The 20,703-nt window shown below is 43.9% G+C and overlaps 1 protein-coding gene across 1 annotated transcript in view; it reads right to left on the reverse strand.

The window, feature by feature from the left end:
* LOC117484344 (plexin-A2-like) overlaps nt 1-20,703 on the reverse strand; it is a gene marked incomplete at its 5' end in the record, with an annotated part of 77,886 nt that overhangs the window by 37,035 nt on the left and 20,148 nt on the right. Inside the window, 6 exon segments of the mRNA XM_034132816.1 lie at nt 2,031-2,167; nt 2,169-2,300; nt 7,258-7,400; nt 7,574-7,808; nt 9,241-9,384; nt 11,452-11,691. Coding sequence (XP_033988707.1) covers nt 2,031-2,167; nt 2,169-2,300; nt 7,258-7,400; nt 7,574-7,808; nt 9,241-9,384; nt 11,452-11,691 — 1,031 coding nt within the window.

Raw genomic sequence — 20,703 nt, forward strand, 5'->3', positions numbered from 1 at the left:
ACACACTGTGACTGTAGACACACTAATTAGAAGAACACAGACTAAAACAGCAATGTACAGACGAATCAGATGATTAAACATGATCTTAAAATATATTTTATATATTTTTTTATTTATTTTTTTGCATTTTTGTAATCATTATTTGTAATACTTTCTGCTGACACTAGGTGGGGCTGTGCCCCACCTGCCCCTAATGACCAGTCGCCACTGGAAATGGCCATGACATGGGACCTTTAAAGTGGCTGAGTCATATATTGCACCTCAAACAACAAATACATCTAGACTTACGGTTCCTTTACTTCCTCTAAAGAAAAAAGGACAGTAAAAGAAACTCAGAAATCTCTGCATGACTGCGTTATGGACGTATAAAGTAATATCACGTCTACTCTAGCTTGGAAAAAAACGATATGAGCTGGTTAATGTCTGCACCTTAAATGTATATAACATATCTGTTCTGCTCACTTATCTATATGTATGTACATTCACCGGATCACTCACGTTATTTTTGTTATTTCTATTAATACTGTTAATACATGTTTATTCTTATATATTACGTGTACTATCTGTGTTTCCTTCTCTTTCTGTTGCTGTTATGACACGTGGATTTCCCTACGGGGATGAATAATGATCCATCTTATCTTATCTTATCTTATCTTAAATCCATGGTGAGTTAATATTAAACCGACTGGACATCGATCCCCTATTTATTCAGAGCTCCGTAAAAACAAAGCTGTCTCTGCCGTCTGTCAAAGTTCTGGAGTAATTACACCGTTTTTGACAAACAGAAATATCGTTTTCTTGCATCACTTTGACATTTTACGGGGGAAAATCTGCATTTTGTTACGAGGGCGCAGCATCCCTGTTACCAAGTGTGGACAAAACCCTGATATATCAATAAAATACTGCCATAAAAAGTCATTTTCATGCTTTTAGTAATAGAGTGTGTATAACTGATCAAATCCATACATTCTGTACACTATAGGGAAATAGGGTCAAACATTATAACTAATAGTCTCTTACGGAGAGCCACCACAGCATGTGAGGACACTTCAGCGAGGAGATGTTTAAAGTTTTAACACTTCTCCCCCGGAAAACAAAGAGCGCTGGACACACGGAGACGAGGAGAAACCGGAGTTACCGCCTCTGAATGTTTTATAGCCGCCGAGCCGGGAGGATAAGTGAGAGTGACACTCGCTCTTGAGAGGGGAAAATGCAGATGTTCCTCGTCCTGTGTTTATCTCACAATGCTGTAGATTCACTGATGCATGCACCCACAAGAGAAAGAGAGAAATACATATAGAGAAATCCCCGTCTGTCTATATGTTCTCCTACAGCTTTCTTTACATATCTACAGATCTATAGTGTGCTCTTATCCTGAAATGAATCGAGTCGACACACTGAAACTGCACATGGTGTTAGTGAGGATTAAGGGATTTCTCATTTGTTTGTTGTTCCTTTATGTTAATTCCTTTTCTTTCTACTTTTTAATCTTTTCAAAGTCAGAACAGAGACCTTGATTAACTTCTTTGCAGACTTTTATCCGTGTAAAAAACAGAAAGGAAGCTCTTTTGGGTGATAATTACTGGGTTTTTTGACATTCCTAAACACTCAATCCAACAACATTTCAAGACTTTCCAGGCAATTCAAGCACCAAAAACAGCATACCTTGAGATATATATCAAGGATAATTACTTCTTTAGGATGCAGATGGCTAAACGTAGTATATTTTCTAACTTTAAGTACAAAAAATACTTTTCTCATAAGCACGAGACCAACATGCAGAAAGCACAATATTCAATTCACTAACGTTAAGAAAATAAATATATCAAAATAACTTATCTTTCCTTTCCTGCACAGAATACTGTATATAAACTCAAGCTCTTTTTATATGACCCAGGTGTATTTCTGACTATTTTCAAAAGCTTTTAAGGCCCTATTTTGACCATATTTACAAGGCTATAAGTATCTCAAGGATCTGTTGGAACCCTATAAAAAGTACGCTGAAGAAACACAATAAACAAATAACTTACCTCCGCAGCAGCAGCTTGGGATGGTTCTTGCTCTCCAGGTTGCGGTCAATCAGGTCTGACAGCAGGTGCTTCAGGACGTCGGTGGCGTACTCCAGGCGGCTCTGCAGCGCCGTCATGATGAGCGAGGCCACGTTCCCCGCGGTCCCTCATGGAGAAGGAGCGCTGCATCTCCAGCGTCCGGATGAAGGTGAGCAGGAACACCTTGTTGTTGATGAGCTGCCCGAACAGCTTCAGAGCTTTCTCCGTGCCCTGCTGCCCGTTACCAGACACCTGCAGGAGAACCAGGGTTAGTCATTTAGATAAACAAGGTTTCACTTCCTGTCGTGGTGTTTTCCCGCCTTTTGTGATTGTCTGCCCCACACCTGATTTCAAGCTATGTTTAATAAAGTGGTGCAGTGATATTGTAGATCTGTAATGGACCCTGAAGGCAGCATCTCCTTGACTCCCTGAAAAAGCCACTGTGTTTTTGGATGATGTCAGAAAATAATATCTGTGTCAAACAAACGTTTATGATACTTACACAATTTGTTCAGCAGGATAATCTCCACATATAAACACCTCTTAATGATTTCTGAAGTAAAAAGGACCTACATCAAGGAACTACAGCACGGTCACATGACTTCACGTCACCACTGCTAAGCTAAAGGCGGCTAATGTTGGGCTATAAAGGAACTACAGCACGGTCACATGACTTCACGTCACCACCGCTAAGCTAAAGGTGGCTAATGTTAGGCTATAAAGGAACTACAGCATGGTCACATGACTTCACGTCACCACGCTAAGCTAAAGGTGGCTAATGTTGGGCTATAAAGGAACTACAGCACGGTCACATGACTTCACGTCACCACGGCTAAGCTAAAGGTGGCTAATGTTGGGCTATAAAGGAACTACAGCACGGTCACATGACTTCACGTCACCACCGCTAAGCTAAAGGTGGCTAATGTTGGGCTATAAAGGAACTACAGCACGGTCACATGACTTCACGTCACCACGGCTAAGCTAAAGGTGGCTAATGTTGGCCTATAAAGGAACTACAGCACGGTCACATGACTTCACGTCACCACGGCTAAGCTAAAGGCGGCTAATGTTGGGCTATAAAGGAACTACAGCACGGTCACATGACTTCACGTCACCACGGCTAAGCTAAAGGCGGCTAATATGGGCTCAGAACAGTCTCATAATACACGCATGCACACAGAAGGATTCACACTTGTATTTCATGATCCACAAAAGGATTCACACTTGTATTTCCGGATCCACACTTGTGTTTTTCAATGCACACACAAATGTGTTCCGTTTCATATACATGTAAATAAAATCCAAATACAGAAAAAAGTTTTACATATGTATTTTTGATCCTCACATATTTGTTTTCCGTTTAAATCCCCTGAACCTGCAAACACAAACCGCTTTCTGTGCATGGATTGCTCTGCATTCGTGTGTGGGTTTTTTGAGACTCCCCTGACGGTCACCCGATTCGTACTTGTAATTTTTTCTATCTATAGCCAATCAGATGTCTCCTCAATTCTAAGCCAATCACATGAGCGCGCCCCCACGAGGGTAGATTTCTTGCGTTCATGTCACTTCATATACGCATTTTGCGTAGTCCGGAGCAGGGTTTCCGCGGACAGAATTTAATTTTACCGGACAAATTTGAAACTTACCGGTCATGTTTCAATAATAATAATAATAAGAATTGTGTAGCAGCGTTTCCGTTAGGTAATTACCGGACTATGACCGGATAATAACACGGGAGTAAGGATCATCTCTTTTCCTCTCTCCCTCCCTCTCTCCTGACAGCCCGTCAGTTTCTCATGCAGCTCGCTAAAACTTCACTCGCGTTTATGTCCATATCGATCAGATCCAGCTCTCCTGATCGGCCTTTATAGAGAGCACCGATCAAACTATTAAGAGTGAATATCGGCCGATAATGACCGGCGGGGCTCCCCCCGTTGACAGTTCACTGTCTAGCACTGGCTTCGTAGTGCACTGATCGATTAGGCTAAGCTAACCTGTAGCTGCTCCCTCCACACTCACAACAACTTCATACAGACATAAATAAAGCAGCTGATCGCCATACAGGAAACACACATTTAAAACAGTTTTGCCTGCCGTTTTTTGTGTACACAAGCATTCATTAATGGTTCGGAAAGTGGCACTGTACCTTAATAATATAAAGGCTTGTATTTGCGTGCATTTCCTGATCGGAAAGTGGTAATGTACTGAGAGTGGAGGTGTCCTGAGATTAGCGCCTGCAGGCAGGCTCCATGGACCTGTCAGCTCCGGACAGCGCAAAATGCGTACATGAAGCGCTACGTCATGAACGCAAGAAATCTACCCTTGTGGGGGCGCGCTCATGTGATTGGCTTAGAATTGAGGAGACATCTGATTGGCTATAGATAGAAAAAATTACAAGTACGAATCGGGTCACCGTCAGGGGAGTCTCAAAAAACCCACACACGAATGCAGAGCGATCCATGCACAGAAAGCGGTTTGTGTTTGCAGGTGCAGCGGTTTTAAACGGAAAACAAATATGTGAGGATCAAAAATACATATGTAAAACTTTTTTCTGTATTTGGATTTTATTTACATGTATATGAAACGGAACACATTTGTGTGTGCATTGAAAAACACAAGTGTGGATCCGGAAATACAAGTGTGAATCCTTTTGCGGATCATGAAATACAAGTGTGAATCCTTCTGTGTGCATGTGTGTATTATGAGACTGTTCTGAGCCCATAGGCTAATGTTGGGCGTGATGACGTTTAGTCGTCTCATTTAGACACTTGTTAGCTTCCCCTCTGTAGCTGTGTTTTGTCGGTGTGATTAGACCTGTCTATATACAGTATATGCCTGTAACCAAACATAGAGAGGAATGTGATCTTTCAAAACAGAGACACAAAATCCAGGATCACGACATTTGATTTCTACCGAGCTGAATGTGTTTTTGAAAATGTTTGTTGCTCCTCAACTTTTCTTCTTGACCTTGTCTCACCCAAAATAAAGATTTTTCCAAAGCCTGGCTCATGTTTCTCTGCCGGCAGACACACGGAGAGTAACTGAGAGGATCCTAATCAATTATTGACCCGCGCTGCTAAAAAGCACTGAGTTAGCTGCCATTGCACTTTCAAGTCAGATGTCAAGTAACTTCCCAGAGTAAGAGGATCCCAGAGAGGCACGACTCTCTTTCTCTGTGTTTCTTTGTCACTGTTTTAAAAAAGTTTGACATCTAATCTGAGGACTTTTGAAAAATAGAAAAAGCCTGAATGGAATATTTCCTCATTGCTGTGTGTATTTACTAAAGGGCACATTTGACATTCTTGTACTTTACTTGAGTTTACCCATTTAATACTGCTTTATATAATATTATTTCTACACCATGATAATTGGATACACGTTCTTCAAATATATGAAGAAAAAATATAATGTAATCAATTATTTTTGGGCATTTTGACTCCAGGACCAATTTCCTTACGGGGACAATATTGTATGGTATCGTATTGTAGCGTTTCACATTGTAGCATATCGTAGCATTTCGTAGCATTTCGTAGCATATCGTTTTGTTTCGTATTGTAGCATAGGGTAGCATAACGTAGCATATTGTAGCATATCGTTGCATATCGTTGCATATCGTTGCATATCGTATTGTTACCTTGGTTGGTGATTGGCTAATGGTTACAAAAGCCAAAAAATCGTTATGACATCATAAAGTGGCCAAAGTCTGATCAGCTCATTTTCAGACAGGTTTTTATATAAATGGATCAGGACAAAAAGAGAGAGAATCTTTGTTCCTAAAACTTTCAGAGTCTCTTTACACAGAGGGGACACATGTTGATGAAGAAGAGACATGAAGAAGAGGGGACACATGTTGATGTAGAAGAGACATGAAGAAGAGGGGACACATGTTGATGTAGAAGAGACATGAAGAAGAGGGGACACATGTTGATGTAGAAGAGACATGAAGAAGAGGGGACACATGTTGATGTAGAAGAGACATGAAGAAGAGGGGACACATGTTGATGTAGAAGAGACATGGAGAAGAGGGGACACATGTTGTTGTAGAAGAGACATGAAGAAGAGGGGACACATGTTGATGTAGAAGAGACATGAAGAAGAGGGGACACATGTTGATGTAGAAGAGACATGAAGAAGAGGGGACACATGTTGATGTAGAAGAGACATGGAGAAGAGGGGACACATGTTGATGTAGAAAAGACATGAACAAGTGGATTTTGCATAATAGGTGACCTTTAAGATACTATTTGTCCACTAATCTAGTACTAAGAAGGGACACTTTGAGCTCCAGTGTGCAGGACAGTCTGAACTGAACCACCGCGTCATGATCCACAGATAGAAAGATGGAGATGTATCGTGACCAATCTCTCCTCCCCTGACAGTTTCCTCCACTCTGTCTGTTCCTCACAAAATAAACTATTTTCCCAGCATGCCTCTGGCCCCCGGACGAGTGTTAACAGACACTGGAGGAGCCATCCGTCCTGCAGGAGGATCAGGAATTACTCACTTCATTACCTCTCATCCTGCAGCCACTGGTGGATGAAATAGCTGTGAGCTGGGACCCTGTTTCCCATGCATGTCAGGTGTATATACGTGTGTGTGTGTGTGTGTGTGTGTGTGTGTGTGTGTGTGTGTGTGTGTGTGTGTGTGTGTGTGTGTGTGTGTGTGTGTGTGTGTGTGTGTGTGTGTGTGTGTGTGTGTGTGTGTGTGTGTGTGTGTGTGTGTGTGTGTGTGTGTGTGTGTGTGCAGTGGTTTGAAGGGATAACAGCCACACTGCTATCCTTTTGCCCCTGCAGGAACTTGCTACTGCACACCGTCTCTTGTTTTTAGCCTCATTCTGACTTTCTCCTGTATTTTCTTCACTCATTGGCCCTCAGACGTCTTATTTCCAGTCCCTGGTTGCAGTCAAATATTGTATTTTGTCTGAGGAAATCCCTAACAAAGTAAAAAAATAAGTTCCCCTCCACACCTGAGCTCTGCTAAGTGCCCCGATAAACATTCCTGTTGTAATCTTGCAATATACTTATTCATATAAATAGTTATCACCGAAATAAACCGTATTTAATTTTGTCTTAATGTACATTATTTAATGTCATATTCTGTTCTTGTACATATCATATTCTATTTACATGTATATAGACTTCTTGCACTATACTACGCTGTAGCTTATGTGCATATGACAATAAAACCATTGAATCTTGAATCTCCTTACCTCCAGCTCTCTGAGCACAGGGTGGTCCTCGATGCCAGGGAACAGGACTCTCATGGCGTACGTCCTGTAGTCCAGGTGGGGGATCCCGGCCCGGTCCAGGTCGCTCGTCAGCTCGTTGATGTCCGTCTGCAGCTCGGCGAAGGCTGGGGGGAGGAGGGGGGACATAGCGTTAAAAATGAGGGATATCAGATCTGGTTCATTTTAGTTTCCATCGGCTGACACTCCTTAAAGGTCCCCTATCATACTGTTTTTCATCAATATGGAAGATGTGAGTACTGAGATCTGACTAAACTAAACTCTGTTCTGTAACACCGACCTTCTTTGCACTCCAGGGCGACTCGTGACTCCAGGTTGTCCATCTGCATCTGCAGGCGCTTCAGCGTCAGGTCGTTTTCCCGGGACTTCCTCTTGTAGGCGATGAGGACGAGGATGACGATGATGAGGAGGAGGCCTCCGCCGGCCGCGATGCTGACGATGGCCGGGAGCGTGAGCAGGCTGTCGGACATGATGTGGACCGAGCCGGGGGACACGTGGAGACCCCCCACCTGGACCTGAGGAGAGAGAAAAGTACAGTAAATTATTCTTTCATTATTTCACTTCCAGAAGATGGTGACATCACTATGGAACACTCATTCTTCTATTGGCTAGCGCTCCAACACATTGTACGTGATAGGCTAAGGGGGCGAGACATCTCTAAGCGGTGGACCAATCAGAACAGAGCAGGCCAGCTAACCAATCAGAGCAGACTGGGCTCTGGTTTCAGACAGAGGGTGAAAAGAGGTGCTGCAGCACACTAAAGTATGGAGACATGTCACAGTAGAGACACTACATACTGATATACACCTGAACATCAGCAGGAGAGGACTCTTTAAAGTAGAGACACTACATACTGATATACACCTGAACATCAGCAGGAGAGGACTCTTTAAAGTAGAGACACTACATACTGATGTACACCTGAACATCAGCAGGAGAGGACTCTTTAAAGTAGAGACACTACATACTGGTATACACCTGAACATCAGCAGGAGAGGACTCTTTAAAGTAGAGACACTACATACTGATATACACCTGAACATCAGCAGGAGAGGACTCTTTAAAGTAGAGACACTACATACTGATATACACCTGAACATCAGCAGGAGAGGACTCTTTAAAGTAGAGACACTACATACTGGTATACACCTGAACATCAGCAGGAGAGGACTCTTTAAAGTAGAGACACTACATACTGATATACACCTGAACATCAGCAGGAGAGGACTCTTTAAAGTAGAGACACTACATACTGATATACACCTGAACATCAGCAGGAGAGGACTCTTTAAAGTAGAGACACTACATACTGATATACACCTGAACATCAGCAGGAGAGGACTCTTTAAAGTAGAGACACTACATATTGATATACACCTGAACATCAGCAGGAGAGGACTCTTTAAAGTAGAGACACTACATACTGATATACACCTGAACATCAGCAGGAGAGGACTCTTTAAAGTAGAGACACTACATACTGATATACACCTGAACATCAGCAGGAGAGGACTCTTTAAAGTAGAGACACTACATACTGATATACACCTGCACATCAGCAGGAGAGGACTCTTTAAAGTAGAGACACTACATACTGATATACACCTGAACATCAGCAGGAGAGGACTCTTTAAAGTATAGACACTACATACTGATATACACCTGAACATCAGCAGGAGAGGACTCTTTAAAGTAAAGACACTACATACTGATATACACCTGAACATCAGCAGGAGAGGACTCTTTAAAGTAAAGACACTACATACTGATATACACCTGAACATCAGCAGGAGAGGACTCTTTAAAGTAAAGACACTACATACTGATATACACCTGAAAATTAGCAGAATAAGACCCTTTTGAGGTATATTTCGCAGTACGTGAGTATATGTGTGAGACAGAAATAGAGAGTAAAGGAGGAAGTATGGTAAGGAGGGGGACACTGACCATGATTTTGTACTGTCCGGTGAGATTTGGGGGCTCACACAGCAGCTGGCTCTCGGACACGGTGACGGAGCAGGGGGTCTCTCCGATCAGCACCGTGTAGTTCAGCTTCACCCCTCCAGAGGCCGGGGGCACCAGGTTTCTGCCCTGAGGGGGGGGGGGGGGGGAAGATTAAGAGGAAAACTCAACCCATGGCTCATTGGAGATGAAAACCATTTTTTAAAACCCACAAAGCAAACACACACACACACACACACACACACACACACACACACACACACACACACACACACACACACACACACACACACACACACACACACACACACACACACACACACACACACACACACACACACACACACACACACACACACACACACACACACACACACACACACACACACGGTGGATTACGTCCCAGCTGCGGCCTAATGTGGCTCCATACTGAGATCAAACAAGGTGAGATATATAAATATACATTTCACAGAGAAATAAGGGGGGACAGCTGGCAATCAGGACGGAAAAAATTAATTAAATTCCTCAGAGAATTCTGCCAGAAACAACCACTATAATGAGAAATAAAATGATATATATACCGAGCTGATTTCTATAGTAAACTGTGCTAGGTATTTAAGAGTTACGCTTATTATCTATTAATCTAATTTGTTTTCTGTCACATTTCACAGTATTTTAGTGACCCTGAAGTCCAGATTTAGTTTTTTAAGTCAAGCTTGTCCCCTATATCCTTCATAAGTCTTACAAGGCAATTATTAGTTTGAGCATGTATTACAAATGCTAAGTCGTGGAAGGTGGGATTTAAGAAATGGTTTTGAAATTCGTTGGAAGTCTTTTAGTCGCCTTTACTCCACATTCAGTTTTAAAAAGTGGTTGTTTTTGCTTTAAAAATAGTTTTCTCTTAAGTCTCACATCTGACACAGCTCATAGTGATCGCCCTCTCTTGCTTCCTAAACATCCATTGGATAAAAGCCAAGTTATACAATTCCGACTGTCAATCAAATGCAGGATATCGTGTCAATTTGTGGTATAAATATAAAAAATGCTGTGCACAAAGCTGGACACATGATCATCGATATCCAGATAAAGTAACAACGACCAAACAAGAAGACAAATCTGTGTCTTGCAACGTTACGAGTGTGTTTTAACACTAGTTGAATATAACATTTTTACATGTGTTTTTATATGTTGATACAGCACTTTGGTCACCTGAGGTTGTTTTTAAATGTGCTATATAGATAAATAAAGATTGAGATTGAGATTGTGGGTTTAATCCGTGTTTCAAGGTTCAAGGTCAGTTTATATGTACAGCACATTTTAAGACACAGAGGCAATTCAAAGTGCTTCACATAGGCATTCAACACAAACAATTCATGTTCATTGTGGCAGCTATTTTTGATTTAGTCTTTTGACGAAAATGGTTATTAGTTTGTCACATTTTAGTCCTTTTTATCCTTCATAGTTTTAGTCGACGAAAACTCAAAACGTTTTAGTCAAAATGTTTTCTCTCTTCAAACCAATTCAGTTTGGCAAATACAGGAATCTGAAATTGGAATCAAGGTGACAGCATCAAGTGTTGAAATTCCTAAAGCAACATTTCACTTTCTTAACACTTTACTTGTGTAATATCTAGAGATGGGTATCGTTAAGGTTTTTAACGGTACTACTACTCTTAAAAATCTGTGTGCCCTGTTAGGCCCCGGCCCCCGCACACAGAGAGAGAGAGAGGCCCCGCCCCCCGCACACAGAGAGACACAGGGAGATCGCTCTTCTGGAGTGAAGAGAGCGGAAATAATGGTATTGCAAGTTACAAAAGTAAGATGCATTTTGACAGACAAGACGGACAATTGGGGGAAAAGACCCTGCATTTTGAATGTCCGATAGTCCACCATTAACACCTTAGTCCCGTCTCGTCTCGTCAACGAAAACTAAATAAACATTTCGTCATAGTTTTTATGATCAAGAATCTATTTTTTGCAGGTCTCCCTTGAAAAAGAGATATATGATCTCAATGGGACCAATCTGGTTAAATAAAGGTTTGAAATGAAATGAAATGATTTTTAGCTCGTCATCGTCTCGTCTTAGTCATGTAAAAAAGGTTGTTGACAAACATTTTTCGTCATCGTTTTCGTTGACGAAATGAACACTGGCACGGTTAACGGATCTCAGGATAGGCTGCGTTTGTGCTTCCTGTACCTTGAGAATAATGGGAGATCCAGGTTTCTGCTCCAGGACCCCCGAGGTGCTGAGGGGCTCGAACACAGGGTTGGGGTAGTACAGCAGGTTGGTGTTGTTGTAGACCAGCAGCGCCTGCACGTTGTTGAAGATGAAACCAAACTCATCCGCGTGCTTCACTGAGTCCAAGGTGGGATTATACTCCGCCATCAGGGAGGGGGCGAAGCAGCTCATACAGGTGGAGTTCAACACCTTACACACCTGAGAGGGGGAAGGGGGGATAGAGAGTTATTAAACTGTGATCTACACATCATGGTATAATCAAAGACAGGAAGTAAACACTAACGGGAACAGCTGAAGAAGACAGACAGGAAGTAAACACTAATGGGAACAGCAGAAGAAGACAGAAAGGAAGTAAACACTTAGCAGAAGAAGACAGACAGGAAGTAAACACTAACGGCCCGTCCACACAGCGGCGTGCGTTGAAGCTTGCTCCATTTTTTGGAATATGAGGAAATGACCTGCGGTGTGTCTCTCCCAGCATACACGCGGTTTGATTGGCTGACGCTTCCACCGAAGCTTCAGAAGCTTCAAAAGTTGAACATTGCTCAACTTTTGCAGCCTGAAACGCCAGCAAAGCTCCGCTCTGCTTCCCACAATGCAGTTCGGAAGATTTTTTTAACGCTGCTGTGTGGACGTATCGTAACGGGAACAGCAGAAGAAGACAGACAGGAAGTAAATACTAAAGGGAACAGCAGAAGATGACAGACAGCAAGTAAACATTAAAGGGAACAGCAGAAGAAGACAGACAGGAAGTAAACACTAAAGGGGACAGCAGGAGAAGACAGACAGGAAGTAAACACTAAAGGGAACAGCAGGAGAAGACAGACAGGAAATAAACACTAAAGGGAACAGCAGAAGAAGACAGACAGGAAGTAAACACTAAAGGGAACAGCAGAAGAAGACAGACAGGAAGTAAACACTAAAGGGGACAGCAGGAGAAGACAGACAGGAAGTAAACACTAAAGGGGACAGCAGGAGAAGACAGACAGGAAGTAAACATTAAAGGGAACAGCAGAAGAAGACAGACAGGAAGTAAACACTAAAGTTGTTTTCCTTTATCTCGCTGCAAAATAAAACGCTGAAGTGTTATAAAGTTTGTTTGAACCTAAAGTGAGACGTTCACTGAAACACACCGGTATCAACACGACCCCGGCAGGGAGCGTGTAATTGGCAGATAAAATCCTCAGAGCAAAGGATTTATCACCTGTCGTTAAATCCGTCGTTATTGGAGAGGAAGCCTCTGTAAATAAGTGGCAGAAAAACACGGGAGGGGACGGAGGCATGGCCGCCGGTGGAGGCTGAGCTACGACTCTTTTATTACTTCTTCTCTGCAGTTTCCCCCCCGAGCACAGAGCTGTCCTCCATCAGTCCTGAGGCTGAGGCCTGGAGGATTGATCGCTGCTCCTCTCTCTGCTCGGAGAGTTTTATCTCCTCCCAGCTCCCTCTCAGGGGAGAAACTTCATTAGAGGTAAATATCTTCAAAGCTGCTGCGACCACCAGCCTCCAACCTGTTGCCTGCAGGAGATCAATGAAGACTCTCTGGCATGGTTTAGAGGAGGAGGAGGAGGAGGAGGAGGAGGAGGAACCTAGAGTAGCCGACATGTGCAAACTCATCACAAAGCAAACGCTGGAAGTGTGCGATACTCTTTAGTGTCCCCTGGTCTCCCAGCTGTGTGCGTCACTTTTTAGTGTCCCCTGGTCTCCTAGCTGTGTGCGTCATTTTTTAGTGTCCCCTGGTCTCCCAGCTGTGTGCGTCACTTTTTAGTGTCCCCTGGTCTCCTAGCTGTGTGCGTCATTTTTTAGTGTCCCCTGGTCTCCCAGCTGTGTGCGTCACTTTTTTGTGTCCCCTGGTCTCCCAGCTGTGTGCGTCACTCTTTAGTGTCCCCTGGTCTCCTAGCTGTGTGCGTCATTTTTTAGTGTCCCCTGGTCTCCCAGCTGTGTGCGTCACTCTTTAGTGTCCCCTGGTCTCCCAGCTGTGTGCGTCACTCTTTAGTGTCTCCTGGTCTCCCAGCTGTGTGCGTCACTTTTTAGTGTCCCCTGGTCTCCCAGCTGTGTGCGTCACTTTTTTTGTCCCCTGGTCTCCCAGCTGTGTGCGTCACTTTTTAGTGTCCCCTGGTCTCCCATCTGTGAGCGTCACTTTTTAGTGTCCCCTGGTCTCCCATCTGTGTGCGTCACTCTTTAGTGTCCCCTGGTCTCCCAGCTGTGTGCGTCACTCTTTAGTGTCCCCTGGTCTCCCAGCTGTGTGCGTCACTTTTTAGTGTCCCCTGGTCTCCCAGCTGTGTGCGTCACTCTTTAGTGTCCCCTGGTCTCCCAGCTGTATGCGTCACTCTTTAGTGTCCCCTGGTCTCCCAGCTGTGTGCGTCACTCTTTGTTGTCCCCTGGTCTCCCAGCTGTGCGCGTCACTTTTTAGTGTCCCCTGGTCTCCCATCTGTGAGCGTCACTTTTTAGTGTCCCCTGGTCTCCCAGTTGTGTGCGTCACTTTTTAGTGTCCCCTGGTCTCCCAGCTGTGTGCGTCACTCTTTAGTGTCCCCTGGTCTCCCAGCTGTATGCGTCACTCTTTAGTGTCCCCTGGTCTCCCAGCTGTGTGCGTCACTCTTTGTTGTCCCCTGGTCTCCCAGCTGTGCGCGTGACTTTTTAGTGTCCCCTGGTCTCCCATCTGTGAGCGTCACTTTTTAGTGTCCCCTGGTCTCCCAGTTGTGTGCGTCACTTTTTAGTGTCCCCTGGTCTCCCAGCTGTGTGTGCGTCACTCTTTAGTGTCCCCTGGTCTCCCAGCTGTGTGCGTCACTCTTTAGTGTCCCCTGGTCTCCGTTGTGTTTTGAGCTTCTTGCAGCGTTTGGTTTCTGCAGCTTTTAGTAAACGCTGCGCATGTGTCCTCAAGTTGCTGAATGTTTTCTAAAAGCTGCATGTGTTGTCAAGTTGCTGGAGATGTTTCTTCATGTGTTTTGGCACACATTTTATATCTGCATGGTTTCTGAAGGTGCAGCACGTTTCTACTTATGGAAATGCTGTTCCCTTTAGCATGTGATGCATTGAATCTAACATCTAATTTGCATACGTGTGCATGACTTTAGGCGGCAACTAACAATTATTTGATTTATTGATTAAGTATTACTGATATAACTGTTTTTTTCTCTTACACAATTCCCTATATAGCTCAAATCTGGCGTATATATCATCTCTTTTTGAGATTAATGTATTTTATGATCCCTGGTCCATGTTCAATTAGGACATAAATATAATAATAAATGTCACATGGCCTGCACACTCTGCAAAAGCTTCCACTGTTTTTTTTTAGCTTCACACTTTACAGTCTACACTAGAGCATGAAAAGAGTGGAAAAGATAAGCCTTTTTATAAATAGCAGCAGGAACGGATAGGACTCCTGACACACTTTCACACAGTTTACTTCTCTGAACTCTCTCTCCCTGTGAGCCACAGAAGTCACTGAACTGCTAAAAGAAAAAAGAGAAAAAAAAATGTTTTCATCAGTAATTGATAGTTAATTTAATAAGCTGAGCTGCTTTACACTCACCACCCACTTCTTTTGTTACACCTTGCGAGTACCAGGTTGTAAGTAGTGGTTATTTGACTAACTATTGCCTTTCTAAAATCTTAGTAGATCAGCAGTTTCTGAAACATTCAGACCGGCATGTCGGGCACCAGCATGCAACGTTCAAAATCACTTAAATCCACTTTCTTTCCTCTTACTGATGCTCTGTTTGAACTTCACCAGGTCGTCTTCACCATGTGACTAAATGCATTGAGTTGCTGCCATGTGATTGGCTGATTGTATATTTGCGTCAACGAGCAGAGGAACAGGTGTACCTGATAGTAAAGTAGCCAGTGAGTGTATTGTGTTTGTTTGACTGTGAACCCCATGAAGAAAGGCTAAAGTCTCGGCTAATGCTAACAGGGTTACTCATAAAAACACAATGACATATTTTATATTAACAGAAAGGGCATTGTGTTTTCTCATAATCATTTATACGAGTTACTGCATCCTCCATTAACTTCCTAGCAGAATGCTGCAAATACAGTCATGATTTTACACTGTTTTCCAATCCAAATCTTTCTATTTTCAACCAAAGAAATCCAGTGTATTGCCAAAAAAACAGGAGAACATGGAGTCCTTGGGGCCGTGTGCAGAGAGCAGCTCCCCACTGCTCAGCATTGATGAAGTGAACGAGGTCGGCAGATAGAAAATAATTGGAAACTTGGCCTCATCCGTCTCCTCTCGGCAGCGCAGGATACAGTCCGGGTGTTTTAAGGCGGTAACACTGTGAACCCTCTGGCTGAATACATTCCCAGCATGCATTGCTGCAGCCCACACACAAACACTCGCAGGTCTCTGGACTGAGGGAGAAGATGGACTGTGGAGAAGTGTGTAGGAGAAATGTGAGGAGGTCACATGGTCAGAGGTCATGTGGAGGCTACTCTCTGGTACTTTGTTATTCCTACACTAAGTCTGTTCTCCTGCTGCTGCTGCTCTGCTCACACTGACTTTACATTTTAAGTTTGGCTCCGATCCGTCCACTTATACGGCGTAAAAAGGACGTTTTAATTAACAAAAATAATAATTAAAGACTGATGGTATGCCTCAGCCAAAATACTGTATATGTTGCATTATACAGGGTTAACACCTGAACATCAGCTGGAGAGGACTCTTTAAAGTAGAGACACTACATACTGATTACACCTGAACATCAGCAGGAGAGGACTCTTTAAAGTAGAGGACACTACATACTGATATACACCTGAACATCAGCAGGAGAGGACTCTTTAAAGTAGAGACACTACATACTGATATACACCTGAACATCAGCAGGAGAGGACTCTTTAAAGTAGAGACACTACATACTGGTATACACCTGAACATCAGCAGGAGAGGACTCTTTAAAGTAGAGACACTACATACTGATATACACCTGAACATCAGCAGGAGAGGACTCTTTAAAGTAGAGACACTACATACTGATATACACCTGAACATCAGCAGGAGAGGACTCTTTAAAGTAGAGACCCTACACACTGCTCCTTAAAGATAGAACAAGCCAGCGTTTTAAATATTCCTCAGAGATAAGCGGTAGTGAAACATCTGCAGCATGTTTTGTGATGAGGGTGTGTCTCATTTCAAACATCCTCTGTGAGCACGTGTTACCAAGAGGCCTCTTTTCTTTCAAACACAGAGGAGAGGAACCAGCGGTGGTCCTCTGCACTGCGGACCCTCCAGATGATTCAACGAGACCCTCAGGATGCTGACACTGTGGCGGTGAGAGACACGTGCATTTGGCTGAAAAACACCACATCAGTATGGACATGTAAATTGAAAATGTCCATTACCTCTCTCACACAATCAGGATGAACACTCTCTGTGATCATCTGATGGGAGGCGAGCGTGGCATCTTAAGTGCGGCAGATGGAATCTTATTTTTCGCCGTGGACGGGGGAAATGTTCTGCAGAATACCCCTTTTAGCTTTAATCAAGATTATGATAAACGTTTCAATTGTGAGTCCTGTGGCAGATACGGGGCTTCTCACAAAGAAAATTGTCTTTTTTTCTTCCCCCGTCTCCCGGCTTTCTTTGTGAAAGTGTGCCGGTGACACAGGGGAGGCAGAGAAGAGAGGCAATTTGGAGGCAGACAGGTGATCATTTGAAGCCGGCTGACAGACAGCGGCTCTTATTGCTGTTTGCCTTCCTCCAGCGACAAAAGGGGGGGAGAAAAGGGGGGGAGACGGGATGAAGAAGGGGGGGGGTAATTGTAACCTGAGAGTTTAATAGAGATTCATTCTGTGGGGAAAATCAAGACGGAGACAGGGCTTCTTGTGCGAGACGGAGAGACGAACAACTCTCTTTGAAAGGCGGAAAAGGACAAATCAGATCACACACACACACACACACACACACACACACACACACACACACACACACACACACACACACACACACACACACACACACACACACACACACACACACACACACACACATCACACACACACACACACACACACACACACACACACACACACACACACACACACACACACACACACACACACACACACACAGTCTCTGGAGGTTCACCTGTCATAATTCAATATGAAAGTAGAACGCGTTAATGTAATGTTTTCAGACGGCCTTCCATATTCCAATATGTCTTATATGGAGTTACATTGAGTAACAACATACAGTTTATCTCAGTCTGTATGAAGTAACACCTCTGCTTCTTCTTGACTTCAGCACCATCGTGCCACGGAAGTTAAAAAACATGTTAATAATACCAGCTGCAGATTGCAAAACAGCATTTAACCACTGTATCATTTCTGAGAAATAAGAAGACACAATGTCCAAGGAGTTTAACAGGAAATGGTGTAAGTTTATTAGTATCTGTGATACTGTGAAGCTCCTGGCTCTTTCTTAAGTTATCCAGTTATTAACTTTAGGGTACACAACACTGTTTACCAGTTGTTCTACGCTGCAGTAAACACATGTATGTTGCATGTGTTTAGCACGTATTATTGTGGCATTTGGAATCATTGCTTAATTTCTAGGAAAGTTCAAGAACATGGTAAAAAATACTAGCTGCAGTTATTTAACCGTTGTTCCATTTTGGAGAAATGATAGGACACAAAGTCTGAGGAGTCAATAACAGGACATTATATAAGTAATGTAATATCTGTGACTACTTAAGACTTTGCTAAATAAAACCAGCTGATCTCAGAAGCTCCTGTCTCTTTAAGAAATCCAGAAATCATAAAAGTATTAACTTTATTATACCCAACGTATAAAGGCAAGTGTGAGTGCAGAGGGTACTTTGCAGCAGTGTGTGGTAAAACAGAGCTGTATTATAGATCAGAGTTCACAGTGGGGGGTCGGAGCGCCCACACAGGGTCAGCAGATAATTATCAGGGTTAGAATTAAAGGCCTTTACAAAACACTCGCATCAAATGTATTCAAACCGCAGCCATGTGAGTTTGGAACAGTTACACTTGTTGAATAAAATATGTTGAACAGATTTTGGTATCCTGTTGATGTAACGCTTAAAGTTAGGGTAGAATGGAGAAACCAGCTCGAGTGCGCTAGAATTTGAAATAACACAACCGAAAAGAATCTGCCCCTTCCTTCAGACTTCCTTACAGAGCCCCTCCTCCAACACACACGAACGCGCACATGACCAATGAGGGCACGAGATAAGTTTGTGCACGAGATGGACGGCTGACAGGCAGGTAGGCCATCCAGTTATCTGCCGCGGGCCGAGGCAGATGATTGGACTCACTTTTTACAGCGCCACGGCTTCCACAGATGTATTTACTGTCAAAGCATTTAATGTATTCATTGCTATCGGGATGTTAAGAGCATTCCATGGAATATAACAACAAGTGTTTCTGAAGTGAATTACCTACCCCACCTTTAAGATACCGTCAATATTCTATTCAGTTTTTCTTTAGAGAATCAAATAACAAATCAAATACATGTTTTATTGGTAGGAAAGGGTAGATGCTGCATTTATGGAGGCTGAAACGAGTAATACAGTCTACTGTTCAGACTACAGAGCCTCCGTGTTGTTTTATAAGCAGTCGTCCTGCCTCTGTCCATTAAGCTCAAACGGTGTATGAGTGATAATATGTGTCAGGGAATTATTTCCATACATGTTTACCTTTCGCCCTCTGACGCAGATGCCCTAACCCTTGAGCAGCCGCTATCTCCCTCGCTCTCGGTCAGAGATAGTTGTTGTTGTGGGACACCTGGAACACATCCTTCTCGGGGTGTAGATGACCCCTAGCCATAAGCGACAACAAATGTGATTCAGTGTCCTCAGCTGTTTAGTCTCTATTGAAGAATGTTGATTATTACACTCTGAACTAGTTAAAACCTGGAGCTACAGGAGGGGTCTTCAGAATTGGTTTTGCCTCTCAACCGTGTGGTCAACCCGTGGCCCGTGACATGTCTTGTGAATTCTCCGGCCGAAGCTCCAAATAAACCGTCAGTGTTTGCCATCAAAGCTCCAGCTCTCCTCGTGTCTCTCTGAGTCCTGACTCCATCAGAGCTCCAGCTCTCCTCGTGTCTCTTTGAGTCCTGACTCCATCAAAGCTCCAGCTCTCCTCGTGTCTCTCTGAGTCCTGACTCCATCAAAGCTCCAGCTCTCATCGTGTCTCTCTCTGAGTCCTGACTCCATCAAAGCTCCAGCTCTCCTCGTGTCTCTCTCTGAGTCCTGACTCCATCAAAGCTCCAGCTCTCCTCGTGTCTCTCTGAGTCCTGACTCCATCAAAGCTCCAGCTCTCCTCGTGTCTCTCTGAGTCCTGACTCCATCAAAGCTCCAGCTCTCCTCGTGTCTCTCTGAGTCCTGACTCCATCAAAGCTCCAGCTCTCCTCGTGTCTCTCTGAGTCCTGACTCCATCAAAGCTCCAGCTCTCCTCGTGTCTCTCTGAGTCCTGACTCCATCAAAGCTCCAGCTCTCCTCGTGTCTCTCTGAGTCCTGACTCCATCAAAGCTCCAGCTCTCCTCGTGTCTCTCTGAGTCCTGACTCCATCAAAGCTCCAGCTCTCCTCGTGTCTCTCTGAGTCCTGACTCCATCAAAGCTCCAGCTCTCCTCGTGTCTCTCTGAGTCCTGACTCCATCAAAGCTCCAGCTCTCCTCGTGTCTCTCTGAGTCCTGACTCCATCAAAGCTCCAGCTCTCCTCGTGTCTCTCTGAGTCCTGACTCCATCAAAGCTCCAGCTCTCCTCGTCTCTCTCTGAGTCCTGACTCCATCAAAGCTCCAGCTCTCATCGTGTCTCTCTGAGTCCTGACTCCATCAAAGCTCCAGCTCTCCATCGTGTCTCTCTGAGTCCTGACTCCATCAAAGCTCCAGCTCTACCTCGGTCTCTCTGAGTCCTGACTCCATCAAAGCTCCAGCTCTCCTCGTGTCTCTCTGAGTCCTGACTCCATCAAAGCTCCAGCTCTCCTCGTTGTCTCTGAGTCCTGACTCCATCAAAGCTCCAGCTCTCCTCGTGCTCTCTGAGTCCTGACTCCATCAAAGCTCCAGCTCTCCTCGTGTCTCTCTGAGTCCTGACTCCATCAAAGCTCCAGCTCTCCTCGGTGTCCTCTCTGAGTCCTGACTCCATCAAAGCTCCAGCTACTCCTCGGTGTCTCTCTGAGATTCCCCCACAGTATGTTAATGTGTTTTAATGTAACTATGTTTGTATACATGTGTTGTGAGTCCTGACTCCA

This window comes from Trematomus bernacchii, unplaced genomic scaffold (assembly GCF_902827165.1).
Source record: "Trematomus bernacchii unplaced genomic scaffold, fTreBer1.1, whole genome shotgun sequence".
Taxonomy (NCBI): Eukaryota; Metazoa; Chordata; class Actinopteri; order Perciformes; family Nototheniidae; genus Trematomus; species Trematomus bernacchii.